The 26,574-nt window shown below is 47.5% G+C and overlaps 1 protein-coding gene across 5 annotated transcripts in view; it reads right to left on the bottom strand.

Moving 5' to 3' along the window:
- The window catches only part of HERC1 (HECT and RLD domain containing E3 ubiquitin protein ligase family member 1), an 80,422-nt gene extending 56,242 nt beyond the window's left edge, over positions 1-24,180 (bottom strand). For all 5 annotated transcript variants that reach the window (XM_072981635.2, XM_072981637.2, XM_072981639.2 and 2 more), the window contains exons 1-13: positions 23,956-24,180; positions 9,838-10,793; positions 8,585-8,680; positions 7,347-7,541; positions 6,769-7,080; positions 5,624-5,720; positions 5,223-5,366; positions 4,297-4,424; positions 3,081-3,225; positions 2,817-2,988; positions 2,353-2,487; positions 1,036-1,201; positions 228-353 (exon numbers count right to left, since the gene is read on the bottom strand). In XM_072981635.2, the coding sequence (XP_072837736.2) occupies positions 228-353; positions 1,036-1,201; positions 2,353-2,487; positions 2,817-2,988; positions 3,081-3,225; positions 4,297-4,424; positions 5,223-5,366; positions 5,624-5,720; positions 6,769-7,080; positions 7,347-7,541; positions 8,585-8,680; positions 9,838-10,767 (2,646 nt within the window). In that variant the 5' untranslated portion in view covers positions 10,768-10,793; positions 23,956-24,180. The remainder of the gene's footprint in view (positions 1-227; positions 354-1,035; positions 1,202-2,352; positions 2,488-2,816; positions 2,989-3,080; positions 3,226-4,296; positions 4,425-5,222; positions 5,367-5,623; positions 5,721-6,768; positions 7,081-7,346; positions 7,542-8,584; positions 8,681-9,837; positions 10,794-23,955) is intronic.
- Positions 24,181-26,574: the final 2,394 nt, after the last annotated feature.

Raw genomic sequence — 26,574 nt, 5'->3', positions numbered from 1 at the left:
TATACGATCCTCTGCAATATTTGTCTTATTTGTAGGCTGCCTTTCGCCCAAAAAGGTGGGACGAGGCGGCTCAAAGTATTAAAAAGAACTGAAGTGAAAACACAATGAGCTGTCCATTTAAAAAACAGCAACAGCTGAACTGATTAAAATGCACTGGGGGATTGGAAGCCCCTCGGACTGCGTGGCTCCAGAGGCCCCTTCTAGAAAACGTGGCTTCCGTGGCTTACCTGGCCTTTGGACAGGCTCTCCCACCGGTCCGGACCTTGGGGGAGAAGCGAATGCAGCAGCTCCATCCTCTCCCTCAAGGGAGGCAGCAGCATCGTGGCGCCCACCGACAGGGTCTCAATCACAACCTGAAAGTGGGGAAGGATTTCCAAAGGTTTCAGCACCGTCGGATCTAATTTCGCTTCTGGCGTTTTGGGCAGTTACTGCTCCTTGGCACGTTCTCCCTGTGAATGTACTGTTCAAAACTACGGCAGCCAATCCTGTGCCTCCAGAAATTCTTTCTCTGCTCAGCCTTCCAGGCAAATCAAGCTCCAGAAGGAACTGAGAGAGATGTAGGAACAGATCCGTGAGATCCCCCGACTTCAACTATGAACACAGGCGCTTGCTCCCCACTTCTGAATCCATGAGAGGAGGCAGAATACCATCGCCCACTGGTGTTAATTTGTTAAAAAAAAACCAACAGCATCCTTTGGGAGCTTATCTCAGCTTAAAGACAGATCACTTTTATTTGTCATCACTTTCACTAGCTGCAGCCCTCTTCCTCTAGCACAGACTCCTTCAGAGGAGATCTATAAAAGCGTCTTCTACTTTGGCATGCTGCGTGGATTCCCAAGGATCTGGGTGCCTCCCACCTTCTGTGGAGGGTTGGTAGTTTTAGTAACAACACTGCCGGCATGGACAAGTCATAGAGAAGAGGAGGAGGAGAGCCAAACCAGCCAGGTAGACTAGAGGGCGTTCCCAGGGGAATTTGCATTGCTAAGTGTCAAGGGGGGGGGGGAAGGTGGCAGAAAAAAGGCAGGAGACACTTACTTCCTGGATTTCGTCCGGGACAGAAGAGTCCATCAAGCGAAACAGCAAGTTCCTCAGCGGTCCTGCCTGCCTCCCAAGGATGCTTGTGGCGACTCCGCCAGCTAATGCGAGAGCAAGGTGGTTAGAGAGTAACTTCAGACACAGCTTCAAGAAATGGTGGTGCTCCCTGAAAAAGAAGATTCTGACGTTAACCTGGGACTTGCCCGGTCTCTCCAGTCCTTCCTCCCTTCTCCAGCACCCTACACGTGTCCGGAAGGTCAACATCCGTGGTTCCCAACCTTGGGTCCCCAGATGTTTTTGGATTAAAACTCCCAGAAGCCGACACCCACCAGGTTGTGCTGGCCGGAGCTGCTGGGAGTTGCAGTCCAGAAACATCTTGGGCACCCCAAGGGTGAGAACCGCCGGTCTACATAAACCATCAATACAACAGAAGAAACTTTGGGTTGCTTACCTGGAACAACTGCCATAAGACCACCAAGGCCCTAGTGCTGGTGCTACAGGGAACAGCCACCCCCCCCACCTGCCACCCCCAGGAACATCTGCCCCTTCTAGCATTCAGGTATTTCTGGGAGACCTCCTGGGCTCAGAAGGGCTTGGCTGAGTTTCCGGCCATGAGGCTGGGGCTGGCTTCTGACTGGCCGCTTCGGATTGGGTTGCCTCTCCGGTTATTTCTTGCTGCTTTGCCAAAGATAATGGAAGTTAAGAGTTAATGATCTGCCGAGCACCAGGCTGTTTTTATTCCTTCTACCTGCACCACAGATTGGGCCATGCAGGGTGCTTGGAGTGCTGGATGGTGAGCCCTCAACATTTATGGATACATAACCTTTTCCATGTTGGGATCTTGAGCTGCCTGGTGACTTTCATTTGCTGGTTTTTGGCAAGCCACTCTGAGGGGGGTTTTCTGTTTTTTTTCCTCTCCTTTTCTTTTTAAATGAAGCAGGATACCAGTTAATAAACAAAATGCATGTATTATTCCGTACAATCAGCAGTGGTAACGGAGCCTCTGCGACAGATAACTGCAGCACAAGACAGTCTTGGGGGGAAGACAGCTTAGTGGAAGAGCACTTTGTAGCACGCGGGAGGTCTCCAGCTGTCTCTCTCAGCTACATGATGAAACTGTACATCATGGTGTTCCTTCACATCTCCTGCACTTCACAGTTAAGCATTGGTTCCAAACAAAGAAAGCACACGTAATCTTCCTAACTTTGGGCTAACTACATCATTAACACAAACTCCAGCCCTGAAAAGCAAGGGCTGTGTTACAACATACAGAATTTCAAACCATCTCAATTTATAAAATGCTTTACACATTTATACCTGGAGGAAGGGAAAGGAAGTGGAGGAACTTCGCTGTTGATTTTGTCGCAATACTGCTCAAGGAAAGAACGGAGATGGGAGAAGGTGCTTTCTTCCAGATCCACACAGTACGGTCTGTGCCAAGCCACCACTTGCCTGCAATCAAAGAAAAGGCCATCATGGAGCAACAAAGCCAGAAACGCAAGCTAAAAACTTGCCAAGAACAGAGAAAAGGCCATCCTGCCAAGACGGACACAACAAGGAGACTCTCTGGAACATAACAGTGCTCAAACCATCCTCGTGCAAAAGAACAAAACATTAAATCAATTGGAATTCTTTTGCTCTTTTAACTCCTTTCTACAACAGACTTGTAAAATTTCTGAAAATGTAGTTGCCTTTGCAAAGGAAAAGAAAGTGCTCACACACACACACCACACGCACGCACGCACGCACGTGTGTATGTGTGTACTTGCAGAATCCCTTGCCTGTCTCGGGGAAGGGCCGTCCAGGCCAGACTGTGGGATGTTCCAGCCGAAATCTGCTGAATGGCGACTCCATCTAAGCCGCTCCCTTTCTTGGGCTTCGTGATGGGCCCGGTGGAGTTTCCTTGGCCACACTGCCCCATGGAATTGTTACCCCAGGCGTACACTTCGTTGTCTACGAAAGAACGCAAATGGCAGCAATGGTTTTAAAGCGCACCCCAAACCCGAAAACAGCTCAGCTTCTGTTATGGGGAGGGCACACTTTACCATGAGAAAGGGCCAAGCAGTGGCTGTCCCCAATGGAAACGTCCACGATGCGCGTGGCTGCCAGCTCTTCGATCAGCTTGGGCCGGAGCGCCGTCGCTTCCGAGGAGCCGCACCCCAGGCACGCGCCACAACCCCAGGCGTACACCTAGGTCAAGCAGACAGAACGCGTGCCGTCAGAGGACCCCAAAGGGCTCCCTCCTCCCATATCCTGCTGCGCCTGTCCACCAACAACACAAATCCCATATAAGTGATAAAGACTCCATTAACTTGTGGAAAACCTGTCTGGAATGGAGGCTGCCTGTTTTTCAGACAATTCACACATACTGTATCTCACAGCAGGCACCATCTTAGAAGAGGCGCCTGCTTTCCGGTGAAAGACGGCACGATCTTTAGAGGAATCCCTCTTTTTTTAAAAAAACAACAGAAGCTGTACTTCCCGATTAACCAGAGGACCTCCAAGTTTGCTGCAAGGTTTGTACATCACTCGGGCCATTGAATCCTGCAAACCCAAACTCAAGGCGTATATAGAGCTGCAGGAGACGTTCTACCCGTAACGGCCCAAGCCCAAGAAGTATACAGCTGTGTTCATTTGTTGTTGTTTGCTCAGAAAGCAGGGGTTGAATGTCTGCCTCTTGTCCGTGTATTTATGAATTCTTGTGGGGAAAGCGAAGGTTTCTATGAAGCATCTCTCCAGAAGGACGCTGTCCATGTGTCAGCTCTTTTCAAGCTGGGGGGGGGGAGATCTACAGAGGCCAAAGTCCTACTGGATGTTTATGCACATATTAAAGGCCTCACAGGAGTTCCTGTGGCTGACAAGGTACCAGACATCCATCGCAAGTACCTTATCAATTAGCAGGGACAACTTTTGCCATGCCTCTTGCATGTAAGTTAATATACAATAGGATTCAGGCCAAAATACTGCAGTATTTTAAGATTTTATCCCTTGGTCTCTGAATGCCAAGCACCATGGCCTTTTCAACACACCTGGAAAATATAATGTCAAAGCACTTTAACAAAAGAGAAATCATTCCTTACTGGGTTTGCGAAGAGCCGCTTGCCAAAGCGAACAGGCCAGGAAGCTTTTGAAAAGGGATGGATTTTCTTTTCTAACCTGCCCACCTCAGGTACACTGGTGCAAGGACCTCATATAGCTATCTCAGCATCTGTAACAGCTGTGCCCCTGTGTTTTGCTATGACACCCCCCCCTCCTGCTTACCTGCCCAGTGGATGTCAGCGCCAGCGAAGACTGGCTTCCTGCACAGACTTTCCGTATGAACATCCCCTGCAGGGCCTCTATCACTTTTGGTTTGTACACTCGGTTGGTGTCGCCATGGCCAAGCTTGCCTGTTTAGGATGGCATGTAAACCAATCACTTCTGTGATGCAGCCTTTCATACAATAAATGCACATTTAACATCATCTCTCATTTTAAAACTGCAAATCAATTCATGCACGCCCTCTTTGGGCAAAGATATTTGTGAAGAACTGCCATCATGGCAAACATCTTCCAGAAGCACTTTAGACACGTCTCAAGACAACCATCATCACAACACATGCTTTTTTTCTTACTAAAGTCACAATCTAGAAAGCCAGCGAGGACTCACCACTGTCCCCACTGGCAGTGATCCTCAAACGTCGGAGCAGCTCGCCATCCGACACAAGTGGAGTCAAAAAGGAGCCACCGAGGAGACAGGGCACATGACCAAATGACCTAGTCTATTCCTTGAGCTTTGCTGCAGTAATTTGAAATTGATGTGCATATACCAGCCACGTTTGGGTCATGACTCCCAGCTGCGCAAGGCAATCTATGAAGCTATGGTCATGGACTCCTCCTTCACCCTAGCTTGCATCAAGCCAGTGCTCCCTGTTTTTGTTTTGTTTTGTTTTGTTTTCCCAATCTGGGAATTCTCTCACTTAATGTCAGTTAACCAACTGGGGTATCGAGTCAAGATCTGAATCTGATTTGTTACCTGACATCAGTAGCATGAGGGAGAAAGGGATGACCCCTTGACTTATCAAGGTCTATGAAGCCTCTGATAATCATACAAATAAGGCCACTTAAAGAGGGACATCATGGCAGGGGTAGGCAGAAAGGCTGAAATTTCAATATATCTTAAAGAGAAAAAGTATAGGAACACATTACCATTATCTCCTCCACCAAATGACCAAACGGTCCGTCCATCTTTGGATAAAGCGATGGTATGTGAACTGCCGCAGGAAACCTCTCCTACGTTGCTGATATCTTTGACTAAAGTTGGAATGTTTCGGCTATTGCTGTCGCCGTGACCTTGGGGAAAAAGTAATCAATTCGGTTATTTTGCAGGTCTCTTTCCCCTCTTTCATGTTATAATGGATTTTGATTGCGAGCTAGAAAAAATGCATGAAAATATATACGCCGAATCATGTAAACTAAAAAAGGGTTTCTCAGCTTTGACAAATGGTAAGTTCACAGCTTTCTTAGATCCTTGTTCTCTTCAAAGGTTACCATTTCTTCCAACAAGATATTAATTATATGTTTTTAAAGTCAGAAACGATTTCCATTACCTAGTCTTCCAAAGTCTCCTTCTCCCCAGGTGTATAATTCCCCATCTTCTGTAACAGCAGCACTATGTCGGTATCCGGCTGAGACACAGACTACCACCTACGTGACATCGAAGAGGGAAAAACAGTTAAAACGGAATCCCACTTTGGGGGACAAAGGGAGGATATAAATTAAATAAACAAAGCTGATGCGCAGCCCCCACCCATTCACTGAAAGACCCCTTCTCAAATCCTGAGCACAATGGGAAAGCAGTACAAGAAACCCTGCCCCCTCTTTGAATTTCTAGTACCTGCCTGGGAGCATGTTGTTGTTAAAACAGAAAATGGCCCAACTCTGTTTCACTTTACAAGTTTGAAAAGGAAAAGCCCTAAGAGTTAAGGCAGTCGAGAGTGTTTGAGGAAATGAGATTAACTTCCACACAAGCTCAGCAGAACCACATAATGGCCCCATGAAACCCTACTACAGGTACAAGAGGTCACGTCCAGTCCTGCGTGGCTGCAATCCAAGTTGCAGACGGCAGCACTCCTGTGGGCTTCCCACAAGAATCAGCTCTGCGCCTGGGCCCAGATTCCACCGTCACGGCAGGGACTGGCCTTGCATAAACCGAGGTTAACTCAACTCACAAGCCAAGTACAAGCATCCCATCTTGCCCTACGGAAGCATTTTCCAGTTGTCTCCAAACAGGGCGAACTACCAAGCAGCTCCTCCTTCATCTGTGGACCTTCTAGGTGGTCCACAGGGTAACGTATGTTATGGCAAATTAGTTCAGGAAAACGACTGAGGCACTTGAGATTGAAGAATAGCAGAACACCCAGCAGAACATCACCTTTAGAGAGCACAGTGAAAGGCCAGGCCAGGTTGAAAGGTGCCTCCTGGACAAGGGCCGTCCTTTCTGCAGAAAATCTCCTCCCAATCCAGCCCCTGGCCAAGGGTGTGTGTGAAGGAGAAGGACAAGGAGGGGAGGAGATCCCCCTCTTCCATGGTCTGGACCACTGAATGGCCACAGAAGAGGAAGACAGGCAAGACACAGGTGCCCAGAAGATTTAACTTCTCCAAAGTCCACCAAGCAAGAGTAACAGAGGCAGCAACAGAAAGAGAAACAGAAGGGCCCTTCCTGCCAACCCACCCACTCCTCCAAACAGCCTACCTTTCCTTGCAAAGGCCCCTGGATCAGCTTGGGGTACTTCTGGGTGGAGCTGTTCCCATGGCCCAGCTTCCCGTAGTCTCCATCGCCCCAGCTGAAGACCTCGCCTTCTGTCGTGAACGCCAGGGTGTGGCCGTCAGAGCCTTTAGACGATGACACCTTTTTGATGGATCGGTGAGGCTCGAAAGTCAGCTTTTTCAGCGTGGACTGATTGTTGGAATCGCCGAGGCCCAGCCGGCCATAGCTCCCCTTGCCGCATGCCCGAACGGAGCCATCCGTCGAGATCACAAAAGTGCAGTACTGGCCGGCTTCAATCTAGGGTGGGGAGAAGAGAAAGGGACATCAAGAAGAATTTAGAGCAGGCTGTCAAGAGTTGAAGCGGTATTTTGAGAAGACGAGGCTTCTTGTTAGCCTCTTAAGAATCATATGCTTGTAGCACCTTTTTTTTTTAATAGCGGGAGACGTCATGCCAAGTTATCCCAGCCTGACAGCGCCACCTACGCTGATACCTCGCCGCCACCATCACCCCTCGCTCGCCCCCAGCAATCTCTGCCCTGCCCTGCCCTGCCCAAGTCACTCACTGTCTGAGCATCAGAAAAACTTGGAGCCAGCTTGGGCTGAAGGATTTTCTCTTGCGTTCCTTCCACGAGCTGGTGGCTGCTGTTGCTGCCCCAGACATACACTTCGCACGTCTCAGACACAATGGGCGCATCCCCAGTCTGAATGCTGTCCGGACTAGCACACGTCCTGGAGTAATCCGAGGCCATGCGACAAACCTGGCAAAAGAAACATGAATTTCAGAAGAACCAAGGCAGGGCTGGGGGCGATGCTCATGATGTTGTCTTCATGAAAGCACAAAACGCGTTGTTGCCTTTAGACTGTTATCTCATAGTATGCACAAAACTCAGAAACCGAGTGTGATGACCGGGGGGGGGGGGGAGATTTTACAATATGATTTCACATTCCACTCACAGAGAAGGCAGATTTGGCCACAGAGCCGTAATGCCTCCCAATAAGACTTCTGTAAGATACTCAACGTGGGGGACACACCTCCTGCATGTAGTTATGGCCCAACTGCTGCCTTGCGTATGCTTTCGAAACCGTTATGTCGCTGGCCTTGGATCGGCTGGAATTGTACAATTCTGAAAGGCCTTTAGTTTTTTACACTGGTTTTAAGTTTAGCTTTTAAACTTTTAAAACGTTTAACAATTTTAAATCTGCTTTATAAAATGTTTCTGATGTTCTTTAAATAATATTTTCAATCTGCTTTTAATATGTTTAATCTCTCTATAAACTACAAATAAATATACTTAGTCTTTCACTTCACATGGGCCTTTTAGGGCCTTAACCATGAGAGCAAATGCGCCAAGGGTTTTCATTAGAGCATGCACAACATCAATCCAGAGCACATTCTTTCTATTCAGCAAAATCAAACATGAAGGGCAGGCGGGCGGGGGGGGGCTCTGCAGCCACCCCTCACTGGCAAAATCATTTTCTCCTAGCAGTCCCTCTTTTGTCTGTGCTGTCTGGGTTAAACAGATGCATTTAATTGGCATTAAATTGCACAGATACACACATTTTATGCCACTACTTCCCCCCCCCCCCCCACAAACTGATAACCACTTTAAGCCTTTGGGAAGGGACAAGACAGGCATCCAAGCATCCAGCAAACTAACCCAGCTGTCCTCGGGACAGCTTCAGAGTTACTGTTTTCACTCTTTTGAAACAGAAGGAAATGCACCCAACTGGAAAGATGCAAAAGGCAGCTGTTCCTTATCATTTTTAAATCATCCTTTAATGAAGGGTGACACAGACATACCTCCTCAAAGAGACACAAAGCTGCTTCATAGAGAGAACACAACCCCTCAGAGGTGCGCGTGGGTTCCCTCCACTGACTTCGATCAGCAGACGATCCCTGGAAGGTGAAAATGTCACTGGGGAAGTAACTGTTGTAGTGGAACTGACAACATTTCACGATAATACGAGGCGAACAAAATATTTTGCTAAATAAAACTGAATCAAGAGCAGCATTGTTTCCTCAAAATAGTGATACTGTCTAGTTCCACAGCACTTTTTCCAGAGCTCAAGCAGTGGCAAGTGAGTTCTACTAGTTGCTTTCAGGAAGTTTGTCCTTCCCTGAGATGCTACCTTCCAGATGTTGGACGACAGCTGCCATAAACTTTCAGGCAAAAGAGCTTTCGGACCTGTCCTCTACACATCTGAAAAGCACAACGCTGAGGAAGGCTGCAGGTCGTGCTAGATGCCCATGACGAGGAAGGGCCAAGGCAGATACCCAATGTTTCATAGCTACGGCGATTGAGAGGGGCACAAACCGCCAGGTCACTTACCACCGCCACGGGTGTTCGGTGGTAAACTAATCAACGCAAAATACCAATTCAGCAGTTTGTGCCCATCTCTAATAGCTACCCCTAAAATGTCTGGCTGAGTGGACACTTCCAAGTACACAAGCTATTGCCAATGTTAACCTCAGGCACAGTTGTCCCAGATCTTTAAACTGAATCATAAAAGGGAACCAGAGGCTTGAATTAACAAGTATTGTTTGGGCACAGAATGGAAAATACACATATAATTTAATTTCCTCCTTCCAAATAAGAGAGGCACAACTGGTGGGCAGAAATGTCACTTGAAAAAAATCTCAAGGAACTGATCCTTCTGAAAAACCTTAAAACGCATCATTACCAAATTACAGCATTCTCTTGGCTGTTTTTATTTTAAGAGAAGAACAATAAGAACCTAATGCAGCTAAAAGCAGCTCTTAACACTGTCTTTCCTGTGGAATCACGTAAGTGAAACAGAAATTTTAAAAAAAGTTGAGGACACACTTAATGACAATCAGACCCTTTTAAATCTGAAACTGTTCCAAAGCTGTTAAACATGGTCTCTTGCAAAGCAGAGGGGGACAGATTTAATAGATTTCTTATGCTAGAATCCATCGATACAAAGCCCCAAGATTCCTGTTCAAGTCAGGAACACTGGCAACAGGAATATACATGACAATTGCTAGCTCTTTGATTAAGAAGCCCGTTTCCAACAGACATGATGCATACATACCAATGATCGCCTCATCTGCATTAAGATATTCATGAAACAATCAAAGCTGATCATCCCCTCCTGAGACGGCAGCATCTTGGTTTTGTCCATGGCGCTGACCACAGCGGAGGCACTTAGTGCCATCTCGATCCACTCCAGGAGGTACCGCAGGGAGCCGCGCTGAGCGGCCAAGCCCAGCAGCAGTTCGGACGCCAGCCGCCGGCCAAGAGTATCTGCTCCAGAGTTAGGGATCGTGACCCCTTTCAGAAAGGTGGTGACCTGAGAGAGGCAGTCCAGTCCCATGGCTGGGATTTTACTTTCATTCGCTAAGGACAAAGGCGGCAAAGAGCTCACGACCTCAATCGCCGTGTGGATGACGTCGTTGCAAAGACTAAGTCCGGTTCCTGAAGCGGGCATCATCCAGCTTTGCCGTAACAGTGCAAACAAGAGGCTCAGTCCAGTTCGGACACCCATTTCTATAAGCGCGTCTGTGCTTGACCTCGGCCGCTCGCTGACCGAATGGATGTCCATCGACCCGGAGCTGCTTTCTGGAGAATGCTGCTGCTGCTTGACCTTGCCTTTATCATGATACTTATTGGAAAGTGCGTAAAAGATGCGCTGCAACACCAGCAAGCGTTTACGAAGGGCCCCAGCAAAGGGGGAATCGGAACACACCATCTTAGCCAGGGCCAGCTGGCTGCTGAGGAGGGCGTCCAGGTAGTGGTCCTGCTCATCGCTGGATAAGGACTCACGTTCAAAATCTGGCAGCTGGGGCCCTTTAAGACAGAGAACTTGCTGGGGCAAGGGCACAACTTCTTTATTACTGACTAACTTGGCATACAAGATGGAGACGCCCTCCCTGGTGGCTATAGATTCACTGTCTTCCGTGATCCACGAGCTGTTCAGATGTTCAAGCCATTTCAGCTTCACTGGGGGAACCATGGCCGCCATCTTTGCTTATTCATCTGCCATGAGTCCTGGAAACGGGGAAGTTATGCGACACTCAATACAGAAAGGAATTTGTTCAGCCACCCTTTCCCCTGCATCCCAAAGAACTGGTTTTTGAAGACAGCAAGCACATGGCTACGAGTACACATTTTTCTCGGAGCAAAAGGAAATATGAGCAATCTTGGTGAACAAGACAAAAGATCTGCCTGGACAAGCATTCTGTTCAGCCCACGGCCCCGGAGAAGGCTTTGAGAAGATGGGGGGGGGGGAGCCCCGCTGCACAGTTTGTGCCCAGCCCACCACAGATATATTCAGCCTCCAAATGCTGTGATTCCCCAGAGTCACCACAGCTGGCAGCTTCTGAGACCTCTACCCATCACTTATTTTGCTAATGGTGGGTTCTCCCTTATGCAAAATCACTGCTCCCTAGGAAAGAGCAGAGCCTACCTACCTACCTGGCTCCGTGCCCTCCAAACCAACAGTCGTGACACCTTTGCCAGTCACTTTTCCACAAATGGCACATCTGCGCATGCCAAGAAAACGAAGTGCAAGCCAAAGGCAACCAAGCCTAGGTAGCAGGGGGTGGCAGAGCTCCTTTTAACATCTTCCATTCCCCCGCAAAAGCAAAAAAACAAACCAACGCAGAACCTCCTTGGTTTTACTTTTCTCTCTCTCCTTACAACACACTCCCAGTACGGCGTCTGCATCTGTCCATCCCTTGAGCTCGGCTTTTTTTCCTCCCGTTTGTCTAACAGACTAGCAGTTCCTCAAGAGAGCAGCTTTTCTTCCTGTTTGTGCTGCTCTGCATAATGCCAGACCCTCAATAATGTCGTACATTTGTTCTAATTTATCTGTCAAACAGCCAGGTAGTGACGAGTTATGGTAACAGTGAATTTTAGAAGGAAAATTTAAAAATAAATAAATAAATAAAATAAAATTCTTAGAAACATACCCCTCTATTTCTGACCCACCTGCTTATGACCAAAGTCAGGCTCCCCTCCCTTCTTCCTAACAACCTCGCTGAAGCAAAAGGGATGAGGCGTCTCAATTATATTGCGTGAGCCCAGAATCTAAAGGGATGCTCGACAGTGTTGGCTTTTTGTTTCCACAACGGGAGGCCAAATCCCCAAGAAAAGAGCCAGCAGTGCCCAAACGTTGCCCAAAGAGAAGCGGCAGCCCTACCTGTTAACCTCATTTATCGAATCCACCTGCCCTGAGATGGGAAAGAGAGTGGGCTTTACGGAAGCAGCCTCTGTCTCTGCTGCCAGAGCCACCTTTTCTCACCTCCTGGCAAGCACAAGCCCTCATCTCTCTCAAAAGCCGACTATCTAGCCTCCGAAGACCTGACAGGCTTCACTATCTGCCTCCAGCAGCCTGCTTCTCCAACCCACGCTTAATTAACCTCTTCAAGCAGATGTTTACTGAACAAAAGACACATTGTTAAGGGTTATCCTTCCTCTTCCCCACTTGATCGATTATAATGAAAAACCTGGATCTCTGAGTACAGTAGATCCTTCACAACAGCTCAGGATTCTGCAACGTCTTTTACTCAATGAATCTTTTTTTATCTGCCCTGCATTGTCCTGATGCCATTCGCACAGGGTTCCTCGGCAAACAGATCCAATCTAGACCTGTTCTAATAAATCTGTCAGTCAACAGACTGAGATGTATATTTTGGGCTACAATCCGATATATACGTTTACCTAGAAGAAAGGTTCGCAAAACTCATGAAGTCTTATTTCTGAATAGATGTGCATAATACTTCACTGTTAAGCTCTTGAGCCAAGATTCCCAAAGCTACATATATAGAAACTGGGAGATAGAGATAAATAAGCGGTCTAGAAGGTGCAGGAGGAGGGAAGTGTGTCACGAGACAGGATGGGCTCATTTCATTTCCAGAGAGCTGCTTTTTAAAAAAAACAAAACAGGGAGATTAACAGTACTAAGGAAGAGCTGCTTGTGGCAAGTAGCAATGGACCCAAGAGGAAGTGATTCTGGCCTAATCTTGGATAGACCCAGCTCTACTTCCTGAGCATCATTTTAAATATTTAGGAAACACTACCAGTGCAGCATAGGGCTGGAAAGTTAGTGCAAAACACTAATCAACAACTTCCGATTAGCCCAGTAATATTTCTCCTCTCATGTCAGAACGAAATGAGCATTGACCTCCATCTCGGTGTCTAGAACACAGAACACCTCTGCATGCACACAAGTGTCCTCTCCTCTTATGAAGCAAACCACACATACACAGCAAGAGGAGGCCTGGCTGACTGATAATTTGCAGCTTCTTATTCTCAGACAAGAGAACAAGGTAAGTGATCACTGACCTCCCTAGTCTGAATACCAGTTGCTCAGTTCACATCCCATCCCTTCCCTTTCTACAGGTGTGTGGTGGCTCATGGCTTCCTCGCTGCTGGGCCTTTTGGTCTCATCCTGCCACAGAGCTTGTTCATGCGGCCTTGAACAGTCTGCCTTGCCTCTTCCATACTGCTGTCCTTTGGGGTCAAACCAGAAACAGTACATGTCAGCACATGTCCTGCATACACCTTACTTTACAGCCTGGTCCCAAAGATATTACAGATGCCCCTTGGACCACAACCCATCTTGCCTGGTTTCAAAAATGAAGCAGGTTTGGTCCTGGCCAGCACCAGGGCGGGAGGCCTCTGGGTAACACAAGGGGTCTCTCAGTGGAATTAAGAAAGAGTCACGTGAAACCTGAGCAGCCATCAGAGTTGACACTCCTGGGTTGGGTGGCCAAAAGAGAAGGCAGTTTCCAAAGTAGCTATGTCTGCATGACCAAATGCACAGGCAAAACACACACACACAAAGAGAGAAAAAACAAAAGTTCTGTAATAATTAATACCACACTGGAGCCACATGGATGCTATGGTCTCTTAACATTAGATCCCGTTGCCTGTTTTCTGCGTGTCCTGCATACTAACATTTGTAATGCGAATCTTACTGCAGGATGATCCACAGTCACATATACATTGCTATAGCAACACTGCAGCAAGAAACCGGGAATTCAGTCCTCAGAAGGCTAAACCAGGACAAGCCTCATTGATTCGAATCTGTGTGATGGAAGGTGGGGAGAAGAAGCTAGATGCCTAATATTCCTCAAAACTGGAAAGACAATGTTGAGGCGTACAGTGTAGGCCTTGGTCTACTCATCAATGGGCATGATATACAAAACCACCCTCACGCTTTTGTCTATCCTGGGCTTCTATCCTGTATATCCCATACTGTCCTGCACTGTGTTTTAAAACTATATTTTTGCAATATGGCAAACATTTTGTTAAACAAGGGCTAAAATACTGCTGAAGGAGGTGTAATAGAACATTATGCCTGCAGGAGTGTGCAGGGTGTTACACAAAGTGATTTGCAACTGATTGCGAAATCTGCCTGCAGAACTGCTTCAGGGATACTACTTCTGCCTTGGCACAATTTCCTCTACCCCTTGTGCAATTTCAAGTTAGACAGATATAGCTGCGCAACAGGATTTTGGCCTATATATATATATATTGTGCATTTGATCCTGTTGCGCAGCTATACCTGCCTAACTTGAAACTGCACAAGGGGAAATGTTAAAAAATATAATTACTCTGACTCAAGTTTGTGATTAGTTACAAACATCACCCCAAAAGACTATAGTAAAAACATGACCTGTACCTTGCTAGACATTGCACAGGAAACTACAGAACACAAAATAAAAACAAAAAATAAAAAGCAAGCAACGTCTACACAAACTAGAGAAGACCGATACATGGACAATTACCTCTCAACAGTGTAAAATAAAGCATGATAATTCCATGGCTAGCAAAGAAGGCCGCCCGTTTTGCAGTCAAGAGGAACAACCACCGGCTGCCTCAAGCCTGTGGAGCCTCTAGAGTCCTGTGACCTGCTGGTGAGATTCTCACTGGCATCTGCCTCTCCACGACAGCAGTGGTCCCCAACCTTGGGCCTCCAGATGTTCTTGGACTACAACTCCCAGAAGCCTTCGCCACCATCTCTGCTGGCCAGGATTTCTGGGAGTTGTGGTCCAAAAACATCTGGGGACCCAAGGTTGGGCACCACTGCACTACAGGATGGCCAAGGCCTACTGCAGAACCTTCCAAATCCATGTATGGTTTCAGAGCTTCCACTAATCACGTCATCTGTTTCAGTCTTTTCCATATGGCCCTGGCAGATTCCAAGATCTCTTGCTTATGCCTCCGCTGACGAACTCAAGCTGGAAACAGCTGGGCAACATGCCCATGTTATGAAGAGCAGCGACTTAAAACACAACCCACCACAATGAGATATACTCATACCACCACAGGCTTCAGACAGTCCACAAACCAGAGAGAATGAGGCTTATGGTGTAGCTGACTCCATGGCACTGGTAGGCCTGTGACTAATCCACAACACTATGTTTCACATCAGCTCAACCAGTGGCCTTTTCCACGTATTTATTATATAACTTCATTACATAACAATATGAACAAGTTGATATCCAAATCTGCCTTATCACTAGAGATGGGCGGGAACCGTGGTTTGATGTGGTGCCCACACAGGCGTTCTGCAGTGCCACGTGCTTCCAACCCCTGCCTCCTCCATGCCATCACCCATTTAACAGCAGCAGGTGCCACCCACTCCGATAAGGAGGCAGAGTGGGGAAGACCATAGCAATGAGTGGAGGGGGGGGGCAGAGAGAAGCGCGCTGCCAGGGGTGGTGTTGGTGGTGAATGGGCGATTGTGCAGGCAATACAGGAGAGGGAAAGGTGTGGTACTTGCAGAACGCCTGTGTGGGTGCTACACCAAAGTAGGCCCAACCATGGTCCGTGCCCATCTCTACTTAATATAGTATCTTCTCTGTTTCCTATTCCTTTTTGTATCGTGTCTGTTGACTTGCAAGCCACCATCATAAACTATAAATCACTTTCAGAGCCTTGCCAAGCAGACGTATGTAGTCAATAAACAGACATACATATGTGTGCATTTTCCCTTTCTCAAAAGGGGCCTTGGTTATTCAAAGTACTAAAGAAAGAAGGTTTCTTGGTGGCCAAAAAATTCAGGAAAATCAGGAGGAAAAAATGGAGGAAATGAATTCTGGAAGTTGGGGACTGAACACTGGAATAAGGGATGAAAGAAAAAAAATGAAATGGGCTGGAGAATACAAGAGATGAAAAGGAAGTTACATTTCAATATACACGGTAGCCTCTGTATTAGTATGTAATGTTCATAAACATTATCTCCTCTGTATTTCACTTTGGTAGGCCTGGATGCCAGTGCGTTAGGAGCTGACTATCTTTACGTTCCCCTGGGTGTGATTTCATGCTGCCAATCCATAATCTCATCTGCCTGGATGCTGCTTAATCAGCGAGGCCTTTTTCTTTCAAGTTTCTCAAAGGGCAAGGGGTAAAAATAAACCACAACGAAAATACTGGGCTGAAACCCTCGGTGTCCCATCCCCCCCCCACCTTCCCTTCCGACAATCATGCCTGGCAGAGCAAAAGAGATAACATGATGTCATCCGACAGCGACACTCACGTCCCACGTTTGATGCTACATCATCACGGACAAAAACAGGAGGAGGAAAAGAAGTGCCACAACTCATCTTTTTGGGCTCACAAATATCCCTTAAATCCTTACTCTCTCTGTCTTCCTCCCCTCTTTCACCTTCCTCTCATCCTCATTTAAGTGGCAAGAACCTCAAGACAAGGCTGCCTTTATGCTGATATCAATCTGTAAAGTACAGTATGCAAGGATGGCATTATGGAAAGAATGAACCCTCAGGTTTAACAACACAACTGCCAACAACTGCTGCTGTGGGTTGTTTTTTTTAAAAATTCAGAGTCACTTCTTGAGAAATGGAATACAAGGCCTACGAGAGAATCAAGAGCTCCTCGCTTGCACTTTGTCATGGGTTTTGCAGGAGGTATCTGAAGGAAAGGAAGCTCTACCTAATCCGCTTCCAAACAACACTCTCTCTCTTTGGAAGGGTTTGAGTCCTGCTGACAAAGAGAGAAAGCTCCTGAAAGAGTGAGCTGGTGCAGACTTTCGGTCTGTCGTGCTGGAGAGAACAAGAGGCCACGGCAGAAGCCTGATCTAAACGCAGCCTTTGCAAGGACAAAGTCCAGGCACATCAGAACCAAAGGCATTTCGCTGCTCCACTCAGGGCCAATTCACATGAGCAAGAGGACCAGATCAGTTGTCAGCTCTGAGGGCAAAATTGGTCTCGTGAGTCTACGGGACGGGCAAACAAACACACCTTTGTGCTTGTTACTGTCCGATCACAGCATTCTAAGCTACCATCTCAACATAAGTTGCCAAAGTTTTTAGCAATCGACCACACAGCACTGGGACGAATGTGAGAGCAAAGCATTCTGTTCGTGTTCTACATACTGAAGAGTGGAGCTAATAATCATAAGGATAAATCTTAGATGTTTATGAGTTTGGGCAAAGACATATTTTTTTAAAAATGAAATAATTACCAAGTTCTACCCTACTGGAAACATTCGTGTCAATGTTGTTAGTCACAGTTTTCTGTGTGCTGTTATATCAAGCTGGATTGGGGCACATACCATGGACCAGAGAGATGGACTCTAATGTTCTTATCATCAACAGCAAACATTTATTTAGACTCCAGCATGAGTATAAGATAACAAAAAGGTCTGCCGCTTCCCTGGAAGGTTACAAAATAGTTTTGCTAAGACATATGTTTTTGGTTTCATTGTTTTTAAATTTATAAACCGTCCAGAGTAGACCCTTGGTCTAGACAGGCAGGATAGAAATCAATCAATCAATCAATCAATCAATCAAATAAACAGCCCCTCTGTGAAAATCAGACCTATGAGGTTCGGCCTTGAGCAATGCAATTAACAGTCAACACTCCATTTTTAATGGTTGTCAGTGGCGCTCCTGCGCCCCCACACACACCCCTAAGAAAGCCTGAAGTAAACATAGTGTTATCTTTGTTTATTGCTTCAAGGTGTGTACAGGATTTTTTTTGAACTCCTGTGTTCAATACGTATTAAGATTCTATTTCGATAAAAAACAATATGGACTGCCTCTCCCACAGTGACAAGGCTATTAAAACCAAGGCATTTCCTCTGCACATAAGAAAGCTCAGCAGCCATAAAAGAATGAGTTAGAGCCGAGAGAAAAATGAGCTCTAAAAATCAGAGAATGATGGAAGGAGCCTATAAGGGCATTTTGGGTCCAACTCCCTGCTCAAGAAAGGAACCCCAGTTAAGGTACTACCTATGGCAGGTGGCAGCCTAACTTTCTCTGAGAAATTGCTCTTAGAAATCCTACAGCATAGTCAACTGTGGCATTTCCCAACTGGCATAAAACCGGGAGAAGGTTTATAATCAGAAATACTGTACCTACACTTGTGGAATGGAAGCGGCATTCACCATCAGATACCAGAGAAGGCACAGTAAATGTGATCCCATTCAGGTCCACTCGTCTTCTCCTGATCGGATTCAATTTTCTAAGAGGGCTTTCCTGCAGAGGACTATCTCGGCTCTTTTATGCAACGCTTGGCCGGGAAGTGTCAGAAATCTGAGCTGGGTCCTCTTAAATGCTTGGCCACTGAACCTGAGATTTGATTTTAATGTCCATCAAGTTTTCACACTGTCCTTTCCACAAAGCATTTGCAGACTTCATTCACAGCTCTAGAGATGGCACCTACAGATCTAGGAGCCTTAAGGTACGCTAAAGTTCGTTTCTCAACAACCTCCAGTCCTTACGTTCTAGATGGCATGCTTTCTTGGCCAGCTGCAAAATTTATATAAGGCTGATTTACATAACCAACACAAAGGGCAGTCAAAATGTGAAGCAACAGATTGTGCCACAAACGCAAACAAACGTGGGCCCAGGAGTCTCTTTAAATATTATTGTACCTCATCTCCAATGTTCCAGAAAAGAACACTCTCACTAAAGTTGCCTGGAAACATTACAACTGGCTGGATGACACTGGATCCGTCCCAAGAGGCAGGGAGGGAAAAGCAGCCCCAGCTGGACAGAGCCCAGGCCCCACGGCAGCCTCTCCAGGGGTTGGCCAAGGCCACTACTTTGGGGTTCAAGGATTAAAACCTTCCACCACCAACCACACAAAGAGTTGCGGTCCTTACCCAGGCCTGACCTGTTCGGTTCCTAGTAGGTCTGACACCCCCCGAAACAGAAACAAGTCTACTTTCTGAACCTGCGTTCTTTGCACACTTGCACATTCAGCTCCTGGTACCTGTAACACCACAGGGTGACCTTCATCCCAGAGAGGTCACCTCAAGGATTCTGAATAGTGACAATCCACCGATAAAGTCTTTATGGGCAAGGATATTAAGCACTGCCTGGTGCACACAACTCCAGCACCACAAAAGATAATCCAGAAATTTAATGCCTGGCAGGATCTGACCCCCAGACTGGATGAATATCACACAATCACGTGGGGGTGGGGGGTTTTCAGCTGATGTTCAGCAACCTTAAGAGCAAGTGTCTGTTCTAGGCACAGAGAAAGGTTTGAAGGGCCATACAGATTTCAAGAGTAAGCTTGACACCCTAACCCTAAATGAAGAACCTCCTTATTTAAAACAGCAGAACCTGTTTTAAAGTTAGTTCCTCCATTGACTGTTTTTTTTTTTTTTTTAAATGTATTCACAAAGAAGAAGAAATATACGGAACATTATTAAAGACTGGCAACTTTAATGGAGTTGCAATGGCATCACACTATTCCTGATCTATGCCAGATACAGAAATATTCACGTCAAAAAAGGTCAGGTTTGGTTTGCCCATCAAAACACTGGGCTTAAGATGAAGGACCAACCGCTCCCTCATAAACAGACCTATGATGGGATGCACCACACCAGTGACACTGCAACTCTTTTTAAAGATGAAAATAAAGCAACCAAGAGAATGACAGTGAAATCACAGAAAGCTTATTGAGCCTCCACCTGCTTATTCACTGAATCAGCACCGTAAATGTCTACTTTTAATAAACATATAAGCTAATCTATGATACAAATACAGTTAAAGAAAACATACTTGGTTGATCTGTAGTATTTGCAATTACTGTGTACAAATATGAATAGCTGGAGAGAAAAGAAAGTTGAAAGAAAAGAAAAACTAATTCAAAACCTTGTGTTGGTGAAGAGATGTGATAGATTCCCTAGAAAAATAAGTAGGAGTTCTCGAGGAAATGAAGCCTGGGCTTCCTTCTCCAAGGGTGGAAATGATAAAACTGAGGCTACTGCATTGTGGATGTATCATGAGAAGACTCGACTCGCTGAAAAAGACCATAATGCTGGAAAGAGCTGGCAGCAGCAGGAAAAGTGGAAGCCTGAATATGAAATGGACTGATGCAATTGAGGAAGCCAAGGCTCATGGCTGTTCATGATATAATCTCTGAAGGTCATTAATGCAGAGCACTGCTATAAATGGAACATGACCTGAGGGCACATAACAACTATGAAACGTTTTTTCTTCTAAATCCCTAAGGATCCCTCTCAAGATATACTTTTGGGACTAAGAAGGCAGTGGACTTCCAGTGGCAACCAGAGATTAGGAACTAGCCTCAGGTTCCAGGCTTGTGTTAAAGGATGGTTCTGGGTCAGAAAATTCAAGGAGAACCCACTCAGCCATTCATCGCCCACGTGGAAACCATTCCTACAGACCTCTATAAAAAAAGAAACGTTGTCCACCTGGTAACTTGTACCCTGTTTCTAAGTACCCTTTGTGTGGTGCCTCCCATCGCTATTTACAGCTGCAAGATTTTGGATGTTTTCTTCATGAAACCATTCCACCATAGAAATTATCTCAATCCTATACAGCATCAACATACACCTTGGAGGAAACAAGAGCGTGATAAAGGCTTTCTGAGCATACAGATCTAAGACAGCTAAGTGGAACAATCTGATCAAACATTCTGACAAAAATATACAATTTAGGAATGGGAAAAGCCAATATAGCATACTAGACCAAGACTCAAGGTTTGAATCGTGAGTGTCCACAAAAATATATCTACAAGATAAATATCCAGAGAACTGGTCCACACAATGTACTCAAGGAGTTTAAGCAACGTTAAAGCATTTGATGGCGGTTTTAATAAATCCATGTCATTCACTGCTCAAGTAACAACTGGAATAAATCATAATTCTATGTATGTTTTCAGGGGAAGAGAGACCTACAGAGTCCCACAGGACTACAACTTTAAAAACACTCTCTTGAACTAAACAAGGAAATTAACTGAACAAACTACAGAGGCTAAGCCATGCAGCTAGCTTCAACTCTGCCTGAGATCACCTGACGTAAAACTCACAAGCCTGATGGCCTGCTACACATAGCTCTGAGGCTCACATCTAGGAAGGAATAATCTTGGTGCCCAAAATCCTGAGGTCACTTCTGACCTGAAATTATTTTGCAATGTTGCATATAAGATAAAAAGCTGTATTATGATAAGGGCAAGCTTTTGAGTTGTCCAGAACAGTTCATCAAACAAAGATGATACAGTGGACCCTTGACTTACAGATGGCTTGACTTACAGACTTTTTGAGTTACAGACTTCTCTGGCCACAAAATTTAGGTTTGACTTGCAGACTGAGATTTGACTTACAGACCAGAAAAAAACCAAAATGGAACAAAAACAGCCTGTTACGGGATTAATCGGTTTTCAATGCACTGTAGCTCAATGGAGTCTTGACTTACAAACTTTTTGACTTGAGAACCGCCTTCCAATACGGATTAAGTTCTCAAGTCAAGACCCCACTGTATCAAACTTGGGGTTCGGGCAGAAAGCCCAAATCCTGGACCAGATGTGATGTCCATGGCTAGGAATGTGAAACAGGGATCTGTGAGACAGAGATGACAGAGAGACTAAACTGCATGTTCTCCATCTCATGGAACAGAAAATGACAGCCTGCCCATGGCTCCAGACCCCTGTTGTAAGTTCGGAGCAGAAAAACACAAAGTTGGAGTCGGTCTTCACACCAACCAAACATGAGAACAAACCGAGGCATTATACTATGTTAGAAGTCAATCAAATCCAATTGGTAGTCATACCTAGTAATCAAAACAGGATCAAATCATCACTAAAGTGCAGTCTTGTTGAAAAGCTATTCCCATGGCAAAAGAATTCATCCCATTTTTTATGTCCAACAGCAGATACAGAAAGCAAACAAAAAAACAGCCATGTGAGCCTTTCACAGAAGCAAAGTTCTGCCTCACCTAGAACTGTGGCTCTATGAATGAATCACATGGCTGCTGCTGATCTGTGCTGTCCTGAACAGAACGCCTCAATATATATGAATAAGGCACTTGTGTCATCTATACAATTTACAAACAATTCACAAATGAGCTTAAGGCAGGTTACCAGATGCTTAATTACAGGAAGACAATTCCAGTGATTGAGCAAATAACCTCACCTGTCCAACTCTCTGAGCCCAACATGCTGGCTATAGCTTTGGGCTGGGTTACTCAAATGTAACTTCTGGACCAAGTGAGCAACGCTCAGAAACACATACAGGGTGAGATGAAGAATACCAAATGCATAATGTATATATGGTCCTGTAAAAGTGTAAAAAAAAGATAGAAGCACTACAAACTTTTGGGAGGGTGGGGTGGTAAGGTAGGTTTCAAGAGCTGAAACACTCCAGGAACAAGGAAACCCGTTAAAGAGCCATAAACCGCTGCGGGTCCTCTAAAGCGGTGGTCCCCAACCTTGGACCTCCAGATGTTCTTGGACTTTAACTCCCAGAAATCCTGGCCAGAAGAGGTGGTGGTGAAGGCTTCTGGGAGTTGTAGTCCAAGAACATCAGGAGGCCCAAGGTTGAGGACCACTGCTCTAGAGTGAACGAGGGACTGCTGAGACACCCCTCCGTCTTTCCCACAATATGGGGCATCACAGCTGTCGCCTAGTGTACAAATCCCTGGGCAACATCTACACCAATGGGTTCTTTAAGCAGTCTCCCAGACATGGGGCTGCTACGAGTGAGCACCCAGATGCTGGCGGAAGGTCCGAACGGGGATCCATGGATTCTACTCAACAATGGATGTGTTTTGTCGTTTCATGACAGGTTTAACGGACACAGGTTGATGCTGCTTTGCGTGTATAGTGAGAAAGCAGCCCCAATTAACCACTATGAATTAAAATAAAATTCAGCCAATAACTGGCACACATCCTGCCAGCTGACAACACTCTACCCAATGCAGAGGGAAGCCAAGATAAGAGGCCAGGATGACATGAGATGGGACCACTCTTCAACTCACGCCGGAGACCTTCCGGGAAAGCTCCTCGCCTGGCTGGTTTTGCTCATGGCGGTGGATCCAGGCCATTAATTTGCTGGATGCCGTCTCGGTTCTGTTCTTTGACAACGTGGCTGTGACATGCCAGCGGGCTGGTTGTGGGACAGGCCCTTCTACTCCCCCCCCCCAAGAGGCAAGGGGCCCATCCACCCACGGACCACCACTGACCCCAAGCATGGCTGGAGTTTGGCTTGGAGGCCATCCACCTGGCTCCTGTCCAAGCACCAGCTGGGCCGGAGGTCAAGGGCCACAGGGTCACCTGCGTGGGGGGGGGGGGGCTCTGAGGGAGAAGCAAGGGGGGGGGCTGGCCTGCCAAAACTCGAAAGCCAGAGCCAAGCCTGTGGCTGAGAAATCAATAGGGCAGGGCTGAAAAGGGGCGGGGGTGGGGATGAGGAGGGCCGCCCGCCCCTCCCTAGAGACTCCTTTTGCCCCCCCCCCACCCAGAACACAGCCCTGAAGGAGGGGGGCGCTTTCCCCACCACCACCACCACCACCCCCTCAGGCCCAGGAGGCGCAGCACTACAAGACCCATCAGCCACAAGAGCGCTCCCCACCCCCACAGCAGCCTTAACAACAGGACCTTCCCCCCCCCGACCCCACAGGGGCAATGAATACCCGCCATGGATCCATGGAAGGGGGTCCTACTCCCTGTTTCCCCCCCCTCAGCCGTGGCCCCTGAGGGGTGGGGGAGGGGGCTGCTTCCCCTCAGGAGGGGCCCCACCCCGCCAACTTCCTCCCCCCCCCTCAGGCCCCCTTTGTGGGGAGGAGTGGAAGAGCGGGGCGCGAAAAGGGGCGGTGAGGTGAGGGGGGGAATGGAGTTTGGGGGGGCCCCCCCGGCCTCGCCCCTCCCCGCCCCTCCCCCCCTCCGGCCTCGCCTCAGGGCGGCCCCTCCCCCCCCGCCCTCTCAGTTACCGAGGAGCGGATTGGCGTGAGGGGTGGGGGGGGAAGGCAGGCGCCTTCTTCCGTCGGGCCCCGCCGCCTCCTCGGCCCCCTTCTCGGCCTCTTCTTCCTCCTCCTCCCCTTCCTCCGGCTTGTCAGCCCGGCGGGACCCTCAGGGCGCCCGACCGACCGAGCGAAGAAGGCAAGGCAAGGCAGGGACTGAGCGCGGCGGCGGCGGCGGCGGCGGCGGCGGCGGGGCGGGTCTCGCGAGACGTCTCCCGAAGCCTCGCGAGATCTCGGGAGGCTGAGGCGGCGGCGGCGGCGGCGGCAGCAGCAGCTTCCCCTTTGGCTGGCTCGCTTTCTCTCGCGCAAGCACCGCTCCCTCCCTCCCTCTGCCCCACCCCTTCGAGGGCTTGGGCGCCCCCTGGAGGCGCCCGGAGGGATAAACAGAAGGAAGGACGAGTGGGCGGGCGGGGCACCAGCGCCCTCTGCAGGAAGAGGTTGGCAGCGCAGGAATCTCCTCCTGTTGCGCCCTTTTTAATGGGGGGGGGTTCTATCTATCTATCTATGCGTTTGTTTGTTTGATATACCGCCCAATTAGTGCAATGCGCTCTTCTGGGCGGTTTGCAACAATAATAAATGAACCACCTGTTCTTAAGCTCCGAACACATACTAAGAGATTGAAAACATTTAAGCAAATAAAACAAGTGGTTAAGCAGGAGGGGCGGATAAGACACAACAGGTTCCTACTCTCCGATTATTAGGATTTCTCCCTTAGGGCAAGGATGGTGGAAACCTTCCAGATGCTATAGGACTCCAGCTCGCATAATGCCGCTGGCTGGGGCTGATGGGAGCGGCAGTCCAACATCTGGAAGGCCGGCCGTTGTCTGTTCCTGGTCCCTCAGACTATGGCTTTGCGGGGGGAAGCGCTCGGTGGCCCTCCAGAGGAGCGTGGACTCTGCTTCCCATCTGATCCAGTCAATAATGGTTGAGCTCATGGTTGAGCTTATGGGATTTGTAGTCCGGCAACCTCTGGAGGGTTGCAGGTGTCCCACCCCTGTACAGATGTTAATGCATGTTTGGGTTGAGCGATTGTGGAAGAAGGGGGCCCTCAATCCACTGGTGTTGGAAATCAACTTACCTCCAGACTTGGCTGTTTATGATAAAATGTTTCTGTATGAATGTCATGCATAATTTGGTATAATCAAGTTTGTGGATGTCAATAATAACTACAACACCACCATTAAGTTAAATTAAGCGCTTTGAGCCAACTAAAGAAGTGCCCTAGCTAACGGCATGAGATGTCCGTTTTTGAAATGATTTCTAATGTAACAATAATAGTTCCCTCTCACTCAGGAAGCAGCATTAGGTCTTTTTTAGAGTATCTGTCTAAAAATAAAGCAACTCAGCTTCTTGCCTACGATTGTTGGTATATAAATTTAATCAATTTAAATATAACTGCTCTTATTGGTGTAAGCAAGGTCTCACGCAACTGCTGCATTTTATGTTGGTTTATTTCCATCGCACGAACCATTTTCAATGGATGCTAGGATGTTTTTTGTGCGTGGCATTCCGTGTGTTGTGGCAGAAAGGAAATGGCTGCCTTTTACTTTACATTGATTATTTCATCAGCAGGCGTTGTACTTCTTCCTTCAGTGTCTCCGTGGCTTCAACCGTTCCCCCATCCATCCCCAAACCCCATTTCACAGCTGGCACCCGGAGGCTGAAAGAACCGAGGGCGCAAGAGACGGGCCAAGGCGAGCGAGCAAGCGCCCCGCAGGGTGTCAGGCAGGCCTTCCTGAGCTTTCCTCCACCCTTGGGTCCAATCTGGCACACCTCCTGAAAATGTTCTGGGTAGGTTCTCATCTTCAGTGAGTAAAATGTCCACCAGCAATAATAGTGTCCACACTTTTTTTTTCCTTTGATTTTAATGTTCAGATGGGACACTTCACATTAAAACCTGCCAGACTTCTGGAATGGAGGGTATTATATGTTAAAACTTTGGCTACTTGCTAAATTTTGTCCCAGCTAATAACCCGTGAAGCTCGCAAGGCATGTTCGCCTGCCGTGTTTGCCTTTCTAACCATGAGATCTAGCAGCACAGCACTCAGCCAGGACGAATTCCAGCCCACGAAAGCGGCGTTCACCCTCCAGCCCTCTGTTAGTTTTCTTTAAGATTACAAAGACGTCCTTGGTTTGGCTGCCCAAGAGTAACACAGCTACCCCTCTGGGACATTTGTTGTTAATTTGTTTAATGAGTCTTCAACATGGCATATACTTTTTAAAAGACATATACAAACAACAGCACACGCCTGGCTGCAAAAGGTCTGCTCTCCTCCAAAACTTCAGGGGTCCCCCCCCCCAGGACACGGCTGTCCCATCCAGGCACAGGCAGCCCCCTCTGGGGCGCCCACAACAGCCCGTCGGAGGTTCTTCCGCCTCTCCTACCTCGCAGGGGTGAGGGAAGGAGCCCGCCGACGCTCCCCTTTCAGCTCCTTGGAGGAAATGTGGGATAAGAAGGTTGCAAGACAAGATGGAAGCGAAGCAGGATTCAACCAGATGGAAGGTATCTGCCTGAAAGGGGGGGGGGGCGTGATAGAAACCCCTTCGGGACAACCCAGCTGGGAAAGTCAAACAAGAAGAGGACAGGAA

The sequence above is a fragment of the Pogona vitticeps genome, chromosome 12 (assembly GCF_051106095.1).
Source record: "Pogona vitticeps strain Pit_001003342236 chromosome 12, PviZW2.1, whole genome shotgun sequence".
In the NCBI taxonomy this organism is placed as follows: Eukaryota; Metazoa; Chordata; class Lepidosauria; order Squamata; family Agamidae; genus Pogona; species Pogona vitticeps.
This window is presented reverse-complemented; position numbering and strand designations above follow the sequence as displayed.